This window comes from Trachemys scripta, chromosome 2 (genome assembly GCF_013100865.1).
Source record: "Trachemys scripta elegans isolate TJP31775 chromosome 2, CAS_Tse_1.0, whole genome shotgun sequence".
Lineage (NCBI taxonomy): Eukaryota > Metazoa > Chordata > Testudines > Emydidae > Trachemys > Trachemys scripta.
The window spans coordinates 156,865,229-156,889,658 of NC_048299.1; the positions used below are offsets into that span (position 1 = coordinate 156,865,229).

At 51.6% G+C, this 24,430-nt stretch overlaps 1 protein-coding gene across 1 annotated transcript in view; it reads right to left on the reverse strand.

The window, feature by feature from the left end:
* Positions 1-24,430, reverse strand: part of SFRP1 (secreted frizzled related protein 1) — a 43,056-nt gene that overhangs the window by 8,758 nt on the left and 9,868 nt on the right. Inside the window, exon 2 of the mRNA XM_034762024.1 lies at positions 21,286-21,363. Within this exon, the coding sequence (XP_034617915.1) occupies positions 21,286-21,363 (78 nt within the window). The remainder of the gene's footprint in view (positions 1-21,285; positions 21,364-24,430) is intronic.

Consider the following 24,430-nt stretch of genomic DNA (forward strand, 5'->3'; position numbering starts at 1 on the left):
CATGCCCAAATCAATAGCAGAACTGGGACATGAACCATGGGCACTGATGCCCAGTCAGTGCAGTAACCACAAGACTGTCCTTCTGCTGTTGTTTGTGTGACTGTATCAATATACACACACAGCCAGTCCAAGCTCTTCGACTCCACACTCCCCCTTACCTGAATCTCAATTATGTCCCCTCACTTACTTGACCATTCATGGCTGTGATGGCCTCAAAACTCTTTGGTTAAATAATGTCACACTGTGCAGGAATACATATGACAGGCCCCATGTGCCACATTCTGCCAGACGGGCATCGTTACTGCACAAGAGCTGCCTCAGAAACTGGAGAGGAAAAATCTCTGGTCCAGCGATAAACTCTTGGGCAGAGAGAATTATTCTTCATCCCTCACTACCAATCCTCTGAAGTCTTTAACCCAATGTCTCTCTGAAAAAGACGCCCCAGCTCCTCTCGAAGCTATAGGTTTGGGTGAAGTTCTCTGGTCTGTGTTACACAGAAGGCCAGACTAGATGATCAGAATGGTCCCTTCTGGTTTTTAAATCTACAACTCCAGCAATTTTCACTCCTCTGGCCACTCACAGACTGAGGGAGGGTTTTGCTATTTTGTTGTCTTTGATGGTCAGTCTGAAGTGCATCTTCTGGCTCCCCTATCTAAGGTATTTCTACAGTGCCTGTAGTGGAAGAAGTGGAGGATTGTATTTCGCAGTCCCTTCCTTCATGGTCTTTGAGGTGGGTCGGACACACCAGAGCTGACCAGACCCCTCTCCAAACCAACATGATAGCAGACCAGCAGGTCTGGTCCAGTTCAGATAATCTCGCTTACCCAATGGCACTATGGCTAAGAGGGGTAGGGGTGGGAGTGGTCACGCCAGTATTATTAATGCAAGTTACCATAAAGGGTGTTTCTGCAGACCCTCCCCACCATCTTCCAAGCACTGCTCCATACAGTCGGCTGCACTCACTTCACTTGCCCCCAGACATGCGCGACTCAGCCTGCGAGGCTGGCCATTAGCCCTTCTCGCCGAGAAAGGCGGAAAGGATGTTAGCGAATGGAATTCCGGTTCAATGTTTTATTTCCTTTTCAGCTGAGCATGAAACCGGTTTTTAAACCAGATCAGCAGCGCGCGCGCCCACACTGTTCCACACATGAACTCTCACATCAGCTGAGATTTAGTCAGTGAGGAGCTGTCAACTTCCAGTAGTGACAGAACGTGCAGTAATTACCGGTCCCTCCCCACTGGCTGCCCCGAACGGAGCCAGCCTTCAGCGCTGTCTGACAGCTGAGCAAACTGCATCCGCCACCATCCCCAGCAACAAACTCAGAGCTACAGGGAGTCATCGGGATTAGTGCCCAGAACACAGCAAAGCTTCTGCTGTGTCCCAGGAGAGATGGGTACAAGAAAAGACGCTTTGCTTGAGCTGCTGCAGCAGTAGAAGCCAGCCATCTTCAGGACGACACACAAGCCAGTGAAGGCTACTTAAGATCAGGCCATTATGCCAGCTCTTGTATGCAACATCACATCGCTGCCGAGACACTATGTGAGCTGCAATATAAGAACGTAAGACTAGCCACACTGGGTCAGACCAATGATCTATCTAGCCTGGTATCCTGTCTGCCAACAGTGACCAGTGCCAGATGAGACACGTAGATAGAGATGTTTGCAGAGTTGTTGTAGCCCTGTTGGTCCCAGGATATTAGAGATACAAGGTGGGTGAGGTAATATCTTTTATTGGACCAACCTCTGAGAGACAAGCTTTCGAGCTTCCTTACACCTACACTGACCTGAAGAAGAGCTCTGTGTAAGCTCGAAAGCTTGTCTCTCCCACCAACAGAAGCCGGTCCAATAAAATATATTACGTCACTCAGCTTGTCTCACATAAATAGAAAAATCAATGATATGACATGGGGGTCACTGCTGTGTGTGCAGCATCCCCAGTCCTGTTTAGGAGACACAGACGGCGCTTTCTTGGGGGCTGGCCCAAGACTGTGGAATGAACGCCCCAGTAACTAAGGGCCATCCCAAACCTCACCAGCTTCCAATCCCAGTGCAAGGTGCATTTCTCTGACCTGTCTTCTCCAGCAGAAACATAGAGCAACACAAATGTGTGTGTGTGAGTGTATCTATCTATCATCTATCTAAAATAAATTCCAAAGCAAGACACTCCCCTGCACACAAACACGTGACAGATGTTAGGCACATTGCTTAATGAACAACTGGAAGGCACTCAGATACTATGGTGATGAGTCCGATATAAGAACAGAGTGGAGTTTAGTGTGTTCCTTTCTCTCCAGGATTGTCTACACTAGAAACCTCGACCTGACTACAACCGTTCCCAAGCATGGACGCTGCTTTCTCATGACTGAACTGGTCCAGGCCTGCTCGAGGTCTCCATGACCAGTCCAGTCGAGATCATGTGTCCCCCTGCACCAGCACTAGTGAGCACACGGCTCCTCGCCTCAGCCTCTCTCCCAGAACACACACACCCTGAGCGTCATTGCTTCCAGATGTTACTTACGTGGATCTGAAAATCCAAATACAATTTTTAAAAGTAGTCTGCTGAGAGGACTTGTCAATCAACTGTGCGACTGCCCCAGGGAGAGGCGCGTGGGGCTTGACGATGAGATGCAGTCCCAGAATGGAATCTCCCCTGTAGCATGTCCTGTTTGGAATGCCAGAGCCGCAATCACTTTCCCAGAATAGTAACGCAAGACCTGATGGGGCCAGTGAGAGTCACACAGGGACCAGCTGGATGTCGTTATTATTATTCATTGCTCATATTAGAGTGGCCCCCAATCCAGGCTGGCACCCCACGGTGCTAGGCAAGAAGCAGTCACTGCCCCAAAGAGTTGACAGACTATGTGAACAAGGCAGCAGCTAGTAAGCATTCTCCCAGGATCTGAGGCACTGAGACATCCCACAGGAACTCAGTGGCAGGCCCAGAATTGAAGCCAGGTCACTGGAGGCCCAATCCAGAGCCCTGACCCCAAGACCAGTCATCCTCTCTAGTTTGCCAGTAATTTCCTACAAGCCACCTGCTCTGTGCGGCAGTCCAGTGATAAAACCTACTCCATGCTTTGGCCACAACACAGCAAGATACTTATGCGTGTGCTTAACTTTAAGCATCTGAGTAGTGTCACCGAAGGCCCTGGAACTCCTCTCACAGCAAAATTGGGGATATCAGAATGGCCATACATGGCCAGACCAATGGTCCCTCTAGCCCAGTATCCTGCTTGCTGACAGTGGCCCACACCAGGTGCACCAGAGGGAATGAACAGGACAGACAATCATGGAGTGATCTATGCCCTGTTGCCCAGTGCCGTGCTGAAGTGGAGTATTGGGGACAGGAGTGGTGGTGGTGGTCCTGTTTGGGTTAGGATTTAATTTCATACCAGATGCCATTATGAAACACGCCATTCCTGTGAGCGCTGCGGTTGAGGCCGCTTACTGGTGAGTAACGAAAGTTTACTACTGTGAGCACAAGTTTCCAACCACCCACTTCAAAGCCTCTTCCCAGAATGCCTGAAAGTTCAAGCTTTATTCAGGCTGAGAATCATCTGGGGGGGAAACGAGGCCAGATTATAGGAAATATTTTTAATCTCAGACCTCAACATATTTCAACCATATTGTTTTTACAACAACAAATTCTAACCCAGGGTGTCAACTCACAGGCTGCACCAGGGCTCACGCCGATACAATCCTCACCTGCCCTTCTCCAGACTTAGGGTCTGGGCAGCAGCCGCTTAACAGACCAAGCACAACAGCGTAACCAGACGGGGTGGCAATGTGACATCCAGCCCCGCACAAGGTATGTCTACCCTGCATTTTGGAGTGAGTGGGAGCAAGCCACTGCCCTGGCTGATAGACTCAGGCTAGCAGAACTCACGCTAGCGCTCTAAAATAAATGCCTTGACAGCGCTCTGAAGTTAGGGCTCGGGTGGGAGCTCGGGCTCTGAAGCCGAGGGAGTAGGGTAGGTTCACAGCCCGAGTGTGTGCATGGAGTTGATTCTCCCCCAGCATCCCTGCCTCAAGACATTGCACCATGGCAGGAGAGCAGAGTCCCACAGACCCCTCCCGGGGGGCTGCTGTCTGAGATGGCTCCAGTCACAATGCTCAGAGCCTCCCTTCCAGCGGGCAGCTGGGAATCAGGAGCCCCCCAACAACCTATGGGTGGGTGAAACCAAAGTTCAGTCCAATTTTCTCCCTGAAGTAAAGACGTTCGCACCAGCAACTACCTCCACTTGGTTAGGCTGGCACAACCCCAGTGCAGATGGGCTGCAGCAGGCCGGCACCAGACTGTTAGGGGACTGAGCTGCCTCCATGCAGACCCTGCTTTTCCCAGTGCAACATGTCCACATTAGTGGTTTTCACTGGACCACATTTCCCAGCCAGGCGGGTCCTTTGTCCTGCTCCAGCTTCCACCATGGGCTCCTTGCCCTGCCTTGGTATCCCCATCTGGGCCCCTCGCCCTGCCCCGGAATCCCCATCTGGGCCCCTCGCCCTGCTGTGCATCCAGCTTTGCTTTCTACTTTGTCCTTTTGTTTTTTGTCTCACTTCCTGGAGCACAAAGAGCAAGTTTGAGAGGGACAAGCCAATGGCTCTAGGAGCTCAGCCCTGACACCACCATGAATCTGGGTCTCCAGGAGCAGTATTCCTCTGCTAAGACAACATGCAGCCTGGTTAGACTGAAGCCAGGAATTTGGCCTTGACTACAAAGGGGCTGTATCAGATTGTAGCATAGTTCTGCTATCGCTAATGCAGATAGAGCAGTAAGCACTGAAGATATAAAAGTGTCCTTTCTGATTTCCGCTCACATGAAACAGGATCTATGAAAATGTTTGTTCACTCAGAATGAAATTAGTCTTGGCAGCGACAGCTCCAGAAAGAGCAAAGGCCCCCAGAAGTTGGTAGGGCTCCAGTCTGGGAGAGTGCAAGACGTTTTTCATCGTTCCTGCAATTCTTTTGCAATAGTCTTCAAGGCTCAGGCTGTCAAACCCCATCTCCCAAATGGGGAAGGAGGAAACTCAGTCTCTCCAGCAAACAAGATGCTTTGCCTTGGTGCTTCCTGAGAGCCGAGATAAACCTGGCCTCACATTCCCACAGCCCCAGACCTGCCAAATTCCCTTCCCTGGGAAATTCTCTGGAAAGCTGTAGTGACTTCTTCAGCGCTCGCAAGCACCATGTTGTAAGAAGTGTGGCTGTGCCCAGATGTCCTCTGGGGGGTGGGATGTCTGGTCTGCTTACATCAGACTCAGCCTGTGCTGGCGGGCGGGTTGACGACCCATCCCCAGGCACACCCCTCTGGCTCTCTGTTCGTGGTACTTATGTGGCTCCCATGGCCGTGTGATTGGAGCACTTCATCACACCCCTGTGAGCAGGGAAGGCCGTGCCGTACCCAGGGTCTGGCCCCTGACACCCCTTCAGCTGGGATCATCTAGCTTGCTCTTTGTTTCACAGCACTCAGCAGTGCCCTCGGCGCACCACAGGACAGACGCAGAAGGCACAGTTTCTGCTCAGAGGAGCTGCCAGTCCTTAGTAGAGAGGGCTGTGATTTGTGAGCAAAAGGTTCTGGGTTCTGCTGCTCCATTCCCTTCTCTGGATGAGCATTGACGGCAGAGGGGACGTGAGGTCGACTTGGAAGGGCAGGATTTAAGGAACATTTTTCTCCTCCCCGAACTACACTTTGTCTTCTGCTTTGTCCCCAGTTCTTTACCTCTTGCCAAAGGAATTGGTCTGGCCAAGCCCCACTAGAAACCCCTGACAGTCTGGTGATCTTACCCTGTTTGCAGTTCTATGCAGCACCAGCAGCTTCGGTAGGATCCAGCTGCCTTGTCTCTTACCAAGGGACACCTTTCAAAGCTCTTCCTCCACCTGGCTACCCAGGCTGCACCCCAACGCTGACACTATGAATCTCATGCTCCTTCTACCCTCGGGAGAAGGCTGGAGTGTCAGAGCACTGGAGTCTATTCATCTCCCTAAGCCAATCCACGACAATAGCTATGATAGGTTATAGACTACACTGTGCTCCTCTCTGGAGTCAGGAGGTGGGCTGGCGAGGAGCCAGGCAAACGCTCCGTGCTGGGCATGGTAGGGAAGGTCACAAACCAGGTGCCTCCATCAGACCCTCACCACAGACAGTGCGGGTGAACTGCCAGAATGGGCAGCCTGTTCCAAGAGCACAGGAGACAGCAGTGAAACAAGACTCCCCCAACCTCCCAGGCTTTAGCTGCGATGAACCAGGCCTGGTGCAAGACCCAGGCACCTTTGGAACCACAGCCCTGCTCTTGACACACTCCCCATTCCACTGGCGAGGAGCAGGTTTTATAGCGCTCCTGGCGTAACACTGAACACCTGTCCTGGCCGTCTGCCCTGCCCAATCCACGCCCCCTGCCTGCAGAGAAAGCTAACCCTGGTCTGACGGGGTCAGTAGAGCTCACCTGTGCACCTAGTGTTGCCGCCTAAATGGGACAGAGAATCGCTAAGCCAGGAGCAGGAGTGAGGGGCCTGGGCCGACTCAGCTCCAAAGGCAGGATCAGAGGGGAGGCAGCGACATCTACCTCTGAGCTGGGAGGGGTAAGTCCTAGCTTATGTAGACGTACTTGCGCTAGCTCTGCTGGGGCTAGTGCTAAGAAACAACAATGTAGCTGGAGCACCATGGGCGGTAGCTTGGGCTAGCGGCCTCAGGACAGTCCCGCGGGGACCCCCGGGCCCATAGACCCAGCTGCTGCCGGTGCTGCCCCAGTGACACTGCTATTGTTCCTGAGCTAGCCTGAACAGAGCTACCATGGGTAAGTCTACACGCTGGGAATCACACCACCCCGCCCAAATACAGACATACCCTGTGTATAGCAAATCTCCCGTTATACACAGCATTCCTCTCTGCACCCAGACACTCCTCCCATCACTGGGGGATTAAGGCCAAGTGGGACAGGTGACAGGATTCACGGGGGCTGGGGGATGTCTCTCAAAGACTGCCCCCATACTGCCGCCCTTGGGCTATCAATGGTCACCATCTCACTCCCTCTTGGCTGGGGGACAGGCAACACAGAGACAGGAGAAATGAGCAACCTGCTATGGCAAAAGACCCAAACCTCCATCAAGATATTACTCAGGACACAAGCAGAGAGAGATCCCTTCCCTCCCCTTTGCAGGATGCATGCAGAATTCCTTTGTAAGGATTAGCACAAAAAACACTCCATCCCTAAAACATCTCAGTAAGGTCCCTCTGAGATAGGTGTTGTGCAGTGCGGGAGCTCAGCTGTGACTGGCTCTTCCCTGTGCAGTTATAATCAGATTCTCTATTTCCTCACCTCAGAGCAGCTACAGCCAATTGAACTCCCTGTGGTTCAAGAAGTAGGAGTCAACGTGAACATGCTGGTTGTGCAAAGTAACCTCCCGCACAGAAAGCCCACCGCTGCTGTGACTAGCTATGCTGCTCCTGCTTATTCACTGAAGTCTGGCGAAATAGCCCCACATTCTTGTCATTCCCAGGCTCTCCTGTACAGTTCTTACACTCCAGAACCTGTCCTGGCCCTCACACTTGGGTTCCACAAATAATTCTTGGTGGAACTGGTCAAAAATTTTCAATGAAAATTTCAAAATTTTAAAACAAAAACGGGGAAATCATTGATGCCATTTCCCAGGTTTTCACCCTTCTAGAGCTGATGAAAATTCCAAGAACAAAACCAAACCAGGAGAATCTCACGTTTTCCTTTTTTATTTTTGGTCCCAGCTTTAATTCAGCTGAGCCTGCTGACGCAATGTGACAAAGGGCCCTTACCATCCCCGGGCTGGCTGCGTTGGTTATGAACATTCAAACTTTGTCAGCTCCGGCAAGGCTAATTCATGTGACCTGTGACAAAACCAGCAGGGTGGGCACAGGCGAGTGACCTTGCCATCCCTCCCCAACACACGCCTCTGAATATAACACAGAGAAGGCTGAAGGGAAACTCAGAGACAAAGTAACACACACTTGGACTGGACTGAAAGCCATTGGGTTGCTGTAATAACAAGCAACTGGGGTATAAAGGAACTGTAGTCCTGGGAAGCTCTGGGTCCTAGATAACACGGGGCTTAGCAGCTGGGGAAGGCAGGTAACTACCCTTGGTCTAATGCTGACAGAATGGCAAGTGCCCAGGTGAAAAGAGAGATTTGATAACCACCGGTACGTCCTGCTAAAGCCAAGTCTACGCTAGCTATGTCACAAAAGACGTAGCATCAACTCCCAGCCACAAGCCACGAATCTACAGAAGAGCCAAGTGTACCATGGCTTACTGTGACTCTGCACCTAAACTATTAGCCCTGTGGCATTACATGCATCTGCAGTCCCTGCTGTTGTCCAGAATGTGGAGTCAGGCACTGGGGAAAACCCGCCTCCATCTGCTGCAGTTTCCCGGCACGTGCAGGCAGGGCCCCACTCCAGCACCACTGGGGGTGGGGGAAAGAGAGAACGGAAAAATTCGGCTTTTCCTTCAGCCTAACTGCTCCTTCCTTTAAAAACCACTCAAAGCAAGGAAACCTGCCAGGAGACACATTAGGACTGTAAGAGAAGAAGGCTGCAGGCAACGAGCTGTCAGTCAAGGGGGAAAATAAATAGAGTGTATTGATTTTACTCCAGTCGCCACTGCAATCAGAGCCACAGGTTCAGCAGGATCCCCTCCCACCCCAGAGAAAGGGCAAGAACAATAAATAAAATCACCAAGAGAAACAGATCCAGGAATGAATCCCAGGAGGCTCCAGGATCAGCCTGGCCCGAGTGAGGAGTGAGAAGCGAAGTCTGGTCACATGCAGAGGAGCGAGATTCCTGGGAGGAGTTGTGGGAGGCCCAGGAGGGCATCCCTGCATTCCAGCCTCCATTTGTCAGTGCCCTCAGCATGGCAGAGGCATGCTGAAACCTAACCCCAACGTCTCTGACACGACCATTCCTGGAGCTGGTCTGTAGCACAAGCAGAGAGTAAATAATCTCATGCGAGTCTCTGTTGCCTTCCAGCTCACGGCATCCCCAAGCACTTTACAAACATGACAGGCACGGTAACCCTGCGCTGACCAGGTCCAACCCGCAGCAGTCGTTTGGCCCACCACTGACAGGCAGCCAGGCCCAGAATGGAGCTGTGAGCATGATTGCAAAGAGCACCGAGGGTGTGGAAACGCTCCATGTCACCATCTCACACGAAGCATCTCACCATTGATTCAAAAGCTGCTCTGCTGCATGGAAGTCAGTGGGCTTGGCACAGAGGCAACCTGAAGGCACCATGTGTCCTTGGGACTCAGAAAGCCTCTGCTTTGATGGGAACTGTGCCTTGCCTGGCTTTGCCAATCGACAGTCTAGGGGCAAAACTACTGCTCTGGCTTTAAAACTCCCACTTCCCTTTCTCTGAAGGTCTCTGCTCACTGCCCCAGCCCCTCCAGGCCCCTCTGCTCCCTGCAGGTCTCTGAGATCTGATTCAAAAACATAGAGCCACAATGCCCCTTGGCTACTGGCACACAGTGAAAGCCAAAGCAGAGGGTCTGAGAGGCCCGTATCAGAGTGAGGCTTTCTCTAAAGCTGCTGAAAGAAACGTCTTTAACACTGGAAAGTGCATTTTCAAGCCTTGTTACTAGCCAGTAAGCAATCCTCCAAACGTCACCCCTGCGTGGGCGAGTGAACCTGCGTTAGATGTTACACTGGACCTCAGAGATCCCACACACAGGGTTCACCCCACGGCAGATACAGGAGTGCCAGCCCCAACTCTGCCAACTGCCTTCCAAAAATACAGGCCTTGGACCCAGGGCCGGCTCCAGCCACCAACCTACCAAGCATGTGCTTGGGGCGGCACCTGGAGGGGGGCGGCGCTCCGGCCGGTCAGGGAGAGCGGGGCCCTGGCCGGGCTCTCCGCCCTCCTCCCAGCGCTCCGGCCAGTCGGGAAGAGCGGGGCCCCAGCCGGGCTCTCTGCCCTCCCCCCAGCGCTCCGGCCGGTCGGGGAGAGCGGGGCCCCGGCCGGGCTCTCCGCCCTCCCCCCGGAGCTCTGGCCAGCCGGGGAGAGCGGGGCCACGACCGGGCTCAGTGCCCTCCCCTGCCGCGCTGCCCGCCAGGGGGCCAGGGGCAGCGGGAGGCTTTTTTGCCTGGGGCAGCAAAAAAGACAGAGCTGGCCCTGCTTGGACCAAGCGCTACGCTCGAGTCATGAACATCTAACTGCAGCTGCACCTACATGAGGTCTGTGTGTGTGGAAGTGTCATACCAGTTAGTGGCTTACTCCCCCACTGCTCACGAAGAGGGGAATGAATCACAAAGAAGCGTCTGTTACAGCCTGGGACCCAGGAGCTTGTCAGAAGTGACTAGGAGTCATGGAAGAGCAGCCTGGATCAGAGACTCACCCAGTCCCTGCTAGGAGTGAACTATTCCCCCTCTTCCAACCTCACTCCCCTCAGACAGCTCTGGAGTGGACATCAGCTTGGTCCCTGGCTCTCCGGCTCTGCTCCCCTTCGGAGACGGAAGAGAAGTGTCACTCAATAACAAGGTCCCACTCCCCTTCCCACAATGGAAGAGTGAGGACAGCACCATCCCAACCACAAGTATCTGTAACACATCAGCGTTCACATGACATCTGTTCCCAGAACTGGCGTTCCTTTGCAGGCACAGACTGTAACATTACCAGCTGTTCCCAAAGACAGAACACCCCAGTGGCATGCCCATCATCCCACTGAACTGCCATTGTGTGAAGGTTACAGCCGCCCCTTTGTCCTGAACACGATTGCTGCCGTTAGGACCATGTGCCCTTAGCAGGTTGTCCGGGGGAAAGCACCCGACGAGGTGCAGTGCCTGCTGCTGGGGCAAGGCTGCGCTGGGGCACAGATCCATGGGCCACTTTAAACAATCCCAACCTTGAAGGTGTTTGTTAAAGCTGGGTGCAGCTGTACAACTGAGATGTTATCCTTGTACAGAGACATTGTGAGCTGCCTGGGCCAGGGCAGGGCACTGAGTAGTTCACTGGTACCAGGTTTGTCACAATGGGGCCTTGATCCCTGATATGGGTCTTTAGATGCTACCATAAGAATAACAATAATAATCATAGGTGTTAAGAAAACAAAGTCTCACGGGTATTATAAGGGCTGGAAGAATCATTCAAAGCCCCATCTCTTCCCAACAGCTTTGATGTTATGAAGGGTGATGGCCCATGAGAAAGGGGGCTAGGAAAAGCAGCTCCTCTAGCCTCAACTTAGCTGTGCATGGCCCTGCCTTTGACCTTGGGATTCCCAACAGGTGCTGGGCTTTGCAGCCAGATGTTACAGACAGGCTGAGTTATGCAAATGTTCTCCTTTATCTTCCCCCTCCTATGAATCATGCCAGGCCCTATCTTTCAGAACTCCTTCCAGGCTCGCCTCCTAGACGCAACTCTCCTCTTCGGAGCGCTGTAAAGTATTTTGCCAGTTATTTCGCCATTATAAGAAGGTGAGGAGGGGAGAGCTGTTCTGGCAGAGTGTTTGCCATCATAGCTGGAAATGTGTTAGCACCACTTTCACGTCACCCAGCTGATGTGGAAACCTCACCCACCATCAGCCATCTGGTTACACGGGGAAATGATTCCTATTCATAACAAGGAACAAAATCACATTTTGCAGTGAAGCTATTCAGTTCATTGGGTTCATCAGGGATCCCAAGGCTGTGAGAATATAGACCCCAAAGTGCCAGAAAGCTCTCTGGGCAGCCCCCGGGAAAGTGCAGGGGGCTGTGACCCCATCAGACATCAGAAGTGTAGCAAAGTCTGTCTGCACTAGAACTCAGAGGAGAAGCCTCCAAGGAACCATCGGCTCTACAGGAAGTGCCGCTTCCCTGTGAGTCAGTGCTGGTGCTAGGGGGCTGCTGGAGAAATGCATGAAATGCAACACTGGCTCCTCACCACTTGTGCTCATAAAAGATCCCCCTAGCACTTTTCCCAGGCCTCAGCATGTGAACCCCAATGTCCTGACTCCCTAACATTCCTCCTGTGGTTTCAAATGGATAGAGGATTCGTCACTCCATTTCCTAATTAGCTGCATAGTGTTGCTGTGTGCTGTTAAACTGCTGCTGCCTCCCACCCCAGACATGACTGCATTTCAGCAGTGGGTGAGACAATGCTTAAGCCTAGTCTGTAAATTGCCACTGGGATGCAGGCAAAGCTTTAGAAGTGTAAACTAGGATTACAAGAATGAATGGGAAAAGGCTGTAGAGAGCAGAGAGGTGTGGTGGACCCAGTGACAGCTGCCCTTTATAGCAAGCTTTAGTTTAAACATTTATTGTATGTGTCTGGCTTTGACAGAGAATCTGTAACCTGCCAGTTACCAGTGTTTACCTTGGTGGAAATTCACGAGAAATCTCAATCTGAACATCTTAGAGTTTATTTTAGTGCCAGATAAACAGTTCTGCTTGATAAATCACCCATGTGACAGTATCCCTCAAAGACTAAACAAAGATCTCAAGCACAATCCAGAGCCCTTTGAGGAACTTTCCAAAAGCTAATGCATCCTTAATTAGTTGCTCTTAACAGGTTGGAGCAGATGCCCGGGGCAGGATCTGAAATGTGCTGACACTCCTCCTGTCACTTTCCTCTCTGTTAAAGCCACAGGTAAGATTTACTGTTTCTAAATGGTGCTGCTTGCCAAGGGAGCTGAAGGTGTTAGCTAAATACCAGGAACATCTGTGGGAAGAGAGGAAATGAACTTACACAATTCCAGGGAAGGAGAGGGCAAGAATCAAGAACATCAGAGCCATTCACTGAAAAAATGACTTGTCCTCCAAAGTCTTTCTTGTAGGTGAACGGGAGAGACCTCTCTGAACAGCTAAGCAGATGCCTTACCTATGGTTGGGCTAAAAAGAAAGGTCTGGAGAGATGGAGAAAGGCATTGAAGATAGATGTGATGGTGCAATTGGGGCTCAAGGCGCTTCTGAATGTTCCCAGCTTTCCCTCTAGCCTTCATCCTCTGGAGGGGAAACTGGTAACAAGCTCATGTGCTGTTTGAAACTGTGCAGCTAAAGCAGGACCAGCAAGATGCTAGGACTTCTCCTCCTGGTGCCATGGGAAATATTAAAGCCAATTGCCTCAGTGCAAATCAGAATCCTGCCTCTGTGTCACCTTCACTTGCCTGGCAAGTCTTTAGTGACACCAAAAAGACTTTTGTCAAAGTATAAAGCGGTAACCCAGGTCTCAGCACAAAGCCTAGTTGGGTGGTCTGCTAGCCCATGATCCACCACTGCAAACTCCCTTGTCATTACAAGTAAATGACATAGACAAAAGACATTAGTTGGTCAAAACAAGGACAAGCCGTGGAAGTGAATGGCAGGATGGATAAAGGTGACTGATCAATTAGCTTTACCTGCAGCTGACCCTCTTTCATGCAAGGGTGGCCAGAGTGGAGCCAGAGGTCCGATGCCCAGACCTCCCTGCCACATGAACAAGGGAGCAGGACACGAAAGATTCACATTCTCTCCCACTATGGCATGAAGTCATGGCAGGTGTTCACAGAATTCCATCCTGCCCCCTTTTCTCCCCCTCCCCCTGGTATAAATGGAACACGCTGCCCACCGGCACATTTGCAGGTACCCTGAATTAACTAAGTAGCTAATACATCAGGCTATAGTGTCTCTTATTCCCACCCTCCTGACTGGATAGATTTGGAAGCAGCATTATTAACCCTCCTCAGGACTTCCACTTAACGGAGAGGAAAACACAGCAGCAGGAACTGGAACGCTAACTACAGCTGCATGAACCGTGAGTCTGTCCCCAAAAGAACAGCAGTGAAAACGGACATGGTCACGAAGGGATATCAAAGACCTAGCCACCTTCCCATTGTCACTGAGATTCACCAGCTGCCAGGCAGGACCAGGAAACTCATCCACAACACACACCAACATGTGCTGATCAGCTTAGTGGAGACTTTTCTAGACTTGGGAGAGCATTTTGTTTTCAAACAGAAACTGTTTCTGGAATCTGGGACAACCAGGGGAAAGAGGCATTGGGAAAAGAGAGGAGTGGGTTGAACTTCAGATCCGCAACAGCTTCAGCACTTGTTTAAAAAATACAGATACACCTCAGAGTCATGCTGGTTTGGGAAACAAAGACTGACTTCCAGGTGATTTGAAATGGCTGAAAGACCTGTCCAACTCAGGTTTGGCCGAGAAAAATCCATCAATGACAACATGGGAAAACACACTAGTATCTAGTGCCAGATGGATGCATTCATGTTGTTATGATGTAACAGAGCTCCTGTGTGATGTCATTGCTAAAACAACTTTCTTTCAACCAGTACACGCCAACCCTATTCCTCTTTCCTGTATCTGGGACTAACAAAGAAGATAAAAGTATACTGCAGTATGTTTGGTGATGTCATGATGTTTGGTTTATTCATTTAAATATCTCAGCTCATTGCATTGGTTTGATTTTGCATTCTTCTTGAAAAATTAATAAAAAACATTATTTTTTTTAAATGGCCAGACATGGCACATGTATTTCCATAATAGTCCAGTCTATGAAAAGTTCAGGCCAAATAAAATGACTCCCATAGTCTATATTATCCTGCAGCCACACACACAGCAGTGGGTTTACAGATCTGCTTATTGAACTCCAAATGGTCTGGGGCCCTGAGAACACCAGGAATTCAAGATCTGTCAAATCACAGTAAAACTTCAGGATCTTACAGTGATCTGAAGATGCTGTAGCTCTGGTTCTGATCACATGAATTTTTAGAATTATATTTCAATTGATGTGCATATGCAGCCATTGCCAATGGACTCTAGGTAGATTTTAGCAATGCTGGCACATACCACTAACCCCAGGTTTCTAGATCTACATTATTTGAGGGGGACTCCCCCCACCCTCTACTCCCAAGTGATTTATATCCCCAAAATAATATCTGAGTAGAGCCAATAGGAATATTCCTGAGAGCTGCTGGTTGGAGCATGAGCCCTCTGGCAGCATCTAAGGGTCTGTCTACACTGCGGTTAGACCCCCGCGGCTGGGTGGGCTCATGGGGCTCTGGCTAAAGGACTGTTTAACTGTGGGTTGCAGCCTGAGCTTTGGGACCCTCCCACCTCGCAGGGTCCTAGAGCCTATTCTAAGTTTACCCAACTGCTTCATCTCCCCACAACCACTATGAGACCTGAGGGAAGGTAGCTACATGGGCAGACTAGCCCAGGGAACTGTTTCCAAAGGAGTATTTCCGCCCCATAGACCCTGTTGCAACAGAGTTTCTCAATAATCAAACTGCCATATGGGATAGTTAATGTCCTGGGCTGCTCCACTAAGGGCCTGAATACTTCTGGTTTGGCCACCCTGGTGTGTTGTGTAACCGTCCCAGCATTTGGGAAGAATATTCAGAACAAGACACTGATGACAAGCATGTGGTTAAATGTTTATTTCCCTTCCCAGTGTTTGCCCATAATGGCTCATTCCTCACATTCCAGTTGCTGTGGATGTAACGTGCATTGCAGGGACAATTGTTCTGAGTCTGCCAGCCCGACTTCGGGGAACAGCTCTTCCTCCCAGGTTTATTTATTTTTGCTCTGAGCAAAGTGGGTTTGTAGATGCTACACTTTCCCTTTAAGTGCACCAGCTCTGGTGCTCAGGCAGTGCTTGTAGCTGTTCCTGCACTCAACCATGAAGTGCAGGTTGGCGTTCTGGGTTTATTAGCAGTTGCTTGGAAGTTTCTTTGCTGACTCACTACCCATGGGACTCAGCAGGCATGGACACCTCCTCTCTCCTGGCAAAGCCATAGCTAGGTCTAAAAAAATATCACGGCATTTGCTTTGTTCACAAGCAGAGTCTCCCCCTTTCCAAACACAGACTAAGCGAGAGCAAAGACTGGGTGTGCAATGTAGTGCTAGCTCCAATTGCTGCAGTCACCTCAGCGGCTGAGCTGCAAACTCCAGAAGAGTTGCAAAGTCCAATGCAAAGAGCGGGCAGGGTCAGCGTAGGAAATATGACAAGGGAGATGTCTAACAGCAAAGAAAAGCCTCTGTTTATAGACAGAGCAAACCAGACAGCAGGCAGCAAGTGCTGCTGTCTGAGATCAAGCCCAGCAATGAGGAGAAGCTGCATCTGAGACACGATGGGAGAAGGATGTGACAAACCTCAGGGAAAGTTCTATCACCATGTAATGCTAGAGAGGGCAAAAGGGAATTGCTAAACAGTGGGAGAAGATAAAGGGAATCGACAGTCCAGTGCAGAGACATGATCTTATGGAAAACAGGAATGACATAAAATTATAGACGCTGGTGTTCAGCTGCTAACGATCATGTAGCCTGATTTCTAGGAACACAGAGATCTCCAGACCAGATCAGACCAGGGCCCCATCTAGCCTGGTATACTATCCCTGGCAGTAGCTGGTACCAGCTGCTCCAAAGCAAAGTGCAAGAACCCTGCAGTGTGGGACTGATGGGCTAACCTGCCCGCAGGAAGTTTCCCCCCAACCCCCAATAGCTAGAGGATGGTGCCTGCCCTACAGCAGAAGAGTTTGTATCCCTTCCCAAAATTTGTTCAATATTTACTACAACAGCTCTAGATATTAGTTTCACCTGTATGAATGTAAATCCCTTTTTGAATGTTGTCCAACTCTTGGCCTCAATAATATCTTGTGGCAGTGAGTTCCACCAGATAACTGTGAGTGTGAAAAAATATTTCCTCTGATCAGTTTGGAATTAGCCACCTTTCTATGTCCTGGTTCCGGTGCTTTGGGACATGAGACAATCCCCAGCAGCCTTCTCTGTCCCATTATTTATTTTGAATACCTTAACCATGTCCCCCCCTTATTCATCTCTCTCTACAGTAACCAATAGTCTCAACATGAAAGTCAGACAAAGCCCTGGCTGGGATGATTTAATTGGGGACTGGCCCTGCTTTGAGCAGTGGATTGGACTAGATACCTCCTGAGGTCCCTTCCCACCCTGACATTCTATGATTCAGGAGACTGAGAGGAGACCCGTGCAACAGGGCAGAACGCAGACTGCTTTCTCTCACCTGAACAAGCATTTCTAAAGACAGGAGACTTGCAGGCTGGCTGCCATATTGAATTCGAACTCCACTTTGGCTTCCACATCTGTTACTTGATCCAGTCTGAAGCATATGCATTCCTGGGAAGCGATTACATAGGTTTTCCTGTCTATGTCTTTTCCTTGTTGGAAAAAATCTGCCTTGAACTTGGGACATTTGGCCAATCAAACCTGCGGAGAGTCAAGCATTCATTGCCAGCAGAAAGGGTAATGAGGCCTGCATGCTGAGCAGGTTTGGGATTGCATAGCACACTTTGGCACAAGGCACGTTCAAGTGCTAATCCCTGAGGAATGCACACCTTGTTCAAAAGGCCTTTAAGAACCTTCCAGGAAAGTTACATTTACCAGCAAGGATGTCAAAAACAGTTAATGCTGGTTTGATCTGAAAAAAACTAATATTTTTCCTTACAATATTTTTCATTAAGTTCTATTTAACTCTGATTGTTTGCCTCACATACTAAGCCACCAGCTCTGCATTCTTGTCCTCATTGCTCACCATAAGGGCTTATTTTTGCTTTCCGTAGCTGCAAAAGTTGCACATGGGTTTGGCAGACGAACGCCGAGTTGATAAAAGGAAGCCAGCAGAACAGGCCAACATTGGGGATTTTCACTCGCCCATTGCTGCAAGTTTGTGCCTTGTCCACAAAAGCACGAAATCGAAGCTGCAATGTGACACTTTGAAGTAGATAATGGAGTTAACTGAATTCATTGCACAGCCACGCGCGAGCATCCACTCACGACAGGCCTCCCTCTTCATCTCCCACCCTGCCCCCCCCAATCCAAGCCTACCGCAAGCCTTCAGGAGGCAGCTGGGGGGAGCGGCCGGCATAGCCTTTCTCAGCTATTTTTCTCTGCCTGGATATCCTAGCACCAGGAAGCCTTGCAAGTCCTGCAGAGCAGTGTGGCAGGCCAAAAGAGCTCAGAGAAGCATCCAAACTTTTGGGTGCATCTTGATGACTCTGAAGTTCTAAGACATGCTGTCATCCTGCAGCCTCACTCCCCATGGGAGCCCCTGGGCAGATGTGCTGGGCAATGCACGGAGTCATGGGACAAGGCAACGTAGTTCCCCTGACCCTGCTCACACTTGCCTGCATTGCACTAGCCATATGGCACACACTTGCCTTGTGGGCTTTAGGCTGCATCTTGTGGGACCAGCTAGCAATAGACTCTCGACTCTTCACCGACTCTAAAGTGAGAAAGGAGCAATATGATCATCTAGTCTGACCTCTTGCATCACACAGACTCATCCAGGAAAGCCACTGAAGCCCTGTCAACATCACAGCTCAGCCAGCTGGAGCTACAGCCACATTCAAGAAACCCACATTTGAATCCAAACCTTCACACACACACCCCACCCATTCCACAGTGGGGACACCTGCCCGAGGACAATGCCTTAAAGCAATAGCTGAAAGTACCCAGCATTCTGGGTCACCAGGTGCCCGGGGTGGGGCAGGGGGTCGTGTGTGTGTCTCCTGGGGTGTTATTCATTTGAGGGAGCAGAGGAGAAAGGCAGAGTGACCCACTGAGTGGAGCCATAAGGAGATCTCTCTCTCAGGCCGGGGCAATGCTGATTGACAGGGGCCTGGGAGGATCTGTGGTTCCTTTGCTCTGCGCTGGCTCCAATAGAGCTGGCTGGGATTGCTCCTGGACACCCCTGCTCCCCGGCGCTGGTGAATGGCTGGCCAATCAGATAACTGACCGGCTGAACCTTCCTGACCTCCGGCTCCGAGCAGAGATGGGGGCTCCGTGAGCCATACAGCAGCTATTGTAAACACACAGGCTGCCCCATGGGGAGGAGAGGGGAAGGGGGCGGAAGTCTGGATGGCTCCTGCAAATGGCAGAGGACGGCAGCCAGGGTGGTTTGGAGGGAAAATGCTGCATTTTACATGAAAATGGAGTCACTAAGGGCACTGGCTGGGCTCTACAATGTGTCAGCAGCATGTCAGCCAGGGAGCTCAGAGCATTCACTTCAACCAGCCCTGGACTCATCGGCCACCTGACGGGCACACCTGATCCCCCTGAAGCTCTAGACTGGCCAGCAGGGGTGCAGCCCAGCACAGACCATGTTCCTGAACCAACCACTTTGCTGACAGCCTGGCTCTGTCCCCTCCACTTCAGCCTGGACCACACTGGCCTCCTCTCTGCAATGGCCAGACAGCAGGAGCGGGTCCCACCGAACAGCAGCACGGCTCCACTCCTGCAAACTCCTCCCCTGTGTCAGACATGGCCAGGGAAACCTGCTAGAAGTTTACTCTGCAAGAGTCACTGGTGACTGGGAGGCATCTGGAGGGAGTTTCCTTCCCACGTGAGTCAAAAATGCTCCTGCTTGAACAGTGAGCAGTGCCAGAGCTCCAGCAGAGAGTGGGCGCTGGGCCCCTTCTCTGCAGAGCAGCTCAGCCCAGCTGGGAGCCTGCATCGCTCTGCGTGGGGAATACGCTCTTCCCTTCTCCTCCAGCCGAGGTGCAGGTGCAAGGCTCCTGGGATGTCACTCGCAGTTACTAATCTTACTTACGCTCCAGGCAGAGAGCCAGCTCAGCTCGGCTGCAGCCTTCCCCAAGGCAGACCACAGGCTGACTGGCCAGGACACAAATCCCCACACGGATGGCTTTAGAGCCAGAGACGCTGTCGAAACACAAATGTGCTAAGGAAGCCACGTTAACCCTGGAGCACCTAACAATCTTTACAGCAACCACCAATCCCACTCCACCCCCTGCAGACACTAGGTGATGTCTCCTGCAGTGCAGAGTTAACGGGGTGAGGCGGCGGTATTCAGGAGGGGCTGCCCCATTTCTGCACAGGGGACCCACCCGTGCTGGAGGCAAGACCATGAACTGCCCCAAGCAGGGTCTAGTAGGGATGGGCAGCCTCCCAGGGAGAGCCCCCAGAGAAAGAGATGGGCGAAGAGTGGGGCCTTCAGCCACGGGCAGTGGGGAGGCTGCTGTGTGGAGGAGTATAACTCCAGAGCTGCAATGGCCTGGCTCCAGAGAGAGGAGGGGAGAAGTAATCTGGGTGAGGTGGGTGATGACAGGGGTTTGCAGAGTGGGACAGGGAACAGTGAGTGGCTTCTGGCTGTCAGAGACCTTATCAAGTCCTGGGAAATCACAATAGCTTGGTCAGAGAGACCGTGAGACCCCACGCTGTCCTTGCTTCTGCTCCCGGAGAGCAGGCCCCTGGGATTGCACGTAACTGCGCGGGGTGGAGGACGCTGCAGAAATAAACATCTTGGTTTTGGATGACTAACCACAGGGCCCGCTGTGTAGGGTGGAGTAGGGCAAAGCACCACAGGGGACACCGAGCTCTCTCCCCACCGGAACAGGAGTGTGGGAGTTTCCCCCTCCACAGTCCCAGCCCCCAAACTCAGGTGCACGTGGGCCCAAGTTAGCAAAGCAAGGCAGGATCCACGATCAGGAATGCACCCCTTCCACTTCCCACTGCCGCCACCTCCCCAGCTTCCCTGCGTGGCTAAGTCTGAGTCACTCAAACTCCAGGGCTCAGCTGTGTCCGGGCTGTAAGCACCTGAGCTTTTTATCCCTCACTGCCTGCCTTCCAGTTAGCCTCCTGATCTCTCCACTCCCTTCTCCCCGCCTCCCGTGGCACAACAGTGACATCTAGGGGCATGTCCATTTACTAGAGAGAAACCTGCCACCCAAGTGCCTCGGGGAGCCCCGGCTGGGGTGACATTGCAGCTGCCTGGGCATGGCAGGGAGGCACCCCAGTGGCCAATCCCACCCTGCTCTGCTACTTGAGTGGCCACGCTCCCCACTGTCAACTGGGGGTGCCGTTCCGCTGCTCCAGGCCAGTAGCCCTGGGCACTGGGTAGATGATGACAATGGGGCGCAGGACATGTACAGCGTCAGGCCCTGCTCCTGGGTGCGAGTTGCAGTCCCAGACTCGGCTCCATGCAGCTCCAGCACCAACAGTGCATTTCCCGTCTGATAACCAGACTCAGCCGAACAGCCATGGCTGCCCCAGGGGAACTTCCAGCTGGGCTCCTGCTGGCTCAGCGGGATGGATCCACATTGGTTTTTGACGCAAGCACCAGAAAGAAAAGGCAACGCACGGTGGCCCTGCAGCAGCCATGCAGTGCTCCCAGCATGCTAGGAGGGAGCTGCTCCTCCTTCACCGAAATTATTGCACCATGGCACTTCCTAACCAAGACCGGAAACTGCCAGTAACTAGCTGAGCAGCCCAAGGAGAGGGGGCTCTGCATGATATCGAGTTTCTCCTCCCTCGTGTACATTAGAAACTCTGGAAAGTGAGACGAGGAGGCCGGAATGTTTCCTTACCGAATTCACTGGCACACAGGTGTTCAATGATGGCGTCTGACTTCATCTCGTTGTCGCAGGGGGGACACACAGCCGTTCCTAGCCAGGGAGGAGAGACGGGATCAGTACAAAGCACACTCAAACTGGAGAGATTTGGTGCCAAACTGGTTACGCTCTCAGACCAGTTCCCACCAGGGCTACCCTCCCACAAGGCATTTGCTATGCATCCCATGACGTGCTGGACCAATGGCCCAGCCCTGTGGAGGGTCTGAGGCCTCGGAAACATTTTGCCACCTGTAGCCCATGGAAAGGCGTAAAGGAGCCACTTTCAGATGGATGAGGAGCCTGGCTTGGTGCGCAGATAAAGGGAAATGCATTAACGTTCAGTGAGGGCTGGTCTATATTTAAAACACTACAGCGCAGACACTACCTATGCTGACAGGAGGGGTTCTCCTATCTCAGAAGAATTCTTCTGGCTCCTCCCTAGTGCTGACTACACAGGGACTTAGGTCGGCTTACCTATGTTGTCCCAGGGTTTGGATTTTTCACACCCCTGAAAGAAGTAGCTAATTTTCTAGTCTAGACCAGGCCTAAGGAACTCTGCTGAAAGAGGCTCTCAGAGCCCTGGCCAGGAGCTTTCTGTGGTGAAGTGGGGCTCGCAGCCACAGCCTCCTACAGACAGAAGTTCTCTGCACCAACTTCCTTCTACAGTTCCCAGCTCCCCGTACAATGGCGCTGAAGGCTAAAGGCTGCCAGCCGGGAGTTGTGCCACAAGTCACTGCTCAGCAAATAGGCCAGAACTGCCACTCTTGTGATAACCCCAAAAGGGCCAACTGGTGAAATCCTGCCTGGTAAGAACAGAAGCTATGGAACCAGAAATGTATTGAGTTATTCCATCTACATTAATACCATCTTTTTGGTGGCCCAACGTGGGACTTAAAGAGTTACCCAAACTTGTACAAAGCTTGTTACCCAGTCAGAGGTTTGTTTAGATTTGAAGGATGGAGAGGAGGGAATTATTCGACTGAGATGAGGCTTTTACCTGTTACTGGTCCTATTGCAGTGGTGCTATTTTCCACAGGCTTTGAGGAGACTCAGCTCACTCTCCTCCCCCCCGAGCAAACAAAACCCCTTCACCACTAGAGCGAGTGTGTGTGGGGGGATCTATGTGTCACACAGTATCTCTGTGGCTCAGGAAGGTTTTAGCGCCATGTCACCTGCTGGGATGGCCCCCGAGGGACAGTCCCCACTGAGCATGTGTCAGGAATTCCCACCAAGTGCTGGTGGGCTTGTTTATTTGAGAAGTGGAGGGAAGCGCGGGACCCATCGTTTCTCCTTTTGCACTGCACTCATACCGTCCCTCCTCGTTACAAACCACCCTCTGGGCTGCAATGGTGCTTTTCTGCCCCACCCCGCCCCCCAGTCCCACAGCTCTGCTCTTGAGAAGCTAGTCTCCGCTCCTGCTCCTAAAGGTCTGACTGCACTTGGGCTTCTCTGCCGCAGTAGGGGCACAAGGCACCTGACTGATGCCCTCCCCAGGGCTGGCCTAAGAGCAATACGGTGCACCCAACAAAGACACGCACAGAACTGCTGCCTGGCTTTGAGCTGCTGGGCAAGGTGGGGAGCCGGCCAGGGAAGGCAGCTGCCAAACTGGCAGGGACAAGCTGTTCTGGGGCCCGATCCTAAGCAGCATCACTCCATGCTGCCTCCAAAGCTTCCAATGAATGGCATCACCACAAGTGACATCCTGGGCAGCATGGCTCAGCCGTGTAAAATCCCAAACTAACAATGCAGAGAAGGGGTGAGGCTCCCACCGAGATGGCTCCTCTTTCACCAGGGCGTGGCTACAGCAAGGACTCCTGCAGCCACAGAGGCGGAATATACATCAGAGGGGACTTGCAGGTTTGACAGCCCTAAAGGCTGGAGTTATCCCCAGAACAAGCCCAGCCTGGGCGGCAGCAAGGCAGCTACACCCCTCCCACCCACATGCCTCGCTCTGAGCCCTAGCATATACTAAAATTGGACTGCAGCAGGGGGCTCTTAGGAGAGGATGGGATATGCCATCCCGGGTCATTTTCCTAAGATTCGCCTTCTGAAGAGAGTATATTGTGCCCAAAGCCAGGTACTGAACTACCATCCTGTTTCCAAGTCCCTGCACCCAGCTCTCGGCAGACGGGCTGAGACCACCCAGCAGCACAGATTTATGCTGCTGAAGGATACATTTGTTGAAAAGGAGACACTGCTTATGTTCTTGTTCCAGCAAACTAGAGGGCCTTTTTTCACAGGAGAGAGATTCTCAGAGAATAAAAGAATACACCTCTGCTTGATACAACATACAGAGAGGGTAATTAACCAGTAGAACATTTACCAAGGGTCAGGGTGGATTCTCCCTCACTGACAATTTTTAAATGAAGATTGGCTGTTGTTCTAAAAGATCTGCTGCAGGAGTTATTTTGCGGCATGTCTCTGGCCAGGAGGTGAGATTAGATGATCACAATGGTCCCTTCTGGATGTTAAATCTGTTAATCTAGGAGGCTTTCCCCCAGGCTCTTGAGGGCAGAAGAATGGGCATCCCTCCTCAACGACCTTCAAGATTATTGGACAAAGAAACAGATCCCATGTGAAGTGAGGTGTAAACTCAGAGGAGAAGGATGGTCTTGTGCTTACGGTATTGTCCTGCCACTCAGGGAAGCAGAGGGTCAGTTCTCTGCCACTGGCTCCCTGGATAGCCTCGTCCAAGTCACATAGTAATTCTGTCCCCCTCTGTTAAATGGAGGTGATAAACCTTCCCTTGTCTATGTAGGTTCTAAATGCTTTGAGTCAAGGACTATCTATTACTATTTGCATGTGCAGGTCCCTGCCCAATGGGGCCCTGATTTCAGTCAAGTTTGTAAATGCTACTGGGGAACAAATAATTAACCACAGTGTTCATGTAACACTTAGAATTGAGCTCATCTCATGATCCAGGTGTCCATTGATTCTGTCTCTCTTTCTCCATCATGGGTGGGAGGAGGAGTGGGCAGGGATGTATGGCACAGGCCCCCTGTGAAACAATAACATGCAATCACCACTTCTAGCTTTTTAATTTACAAGTGACTTTGATAGGAGCAGGATCCAGCCCTCAGGGCTTAATCAGGGCCTCAGTTTACCCCCCAGCATGTTGTTT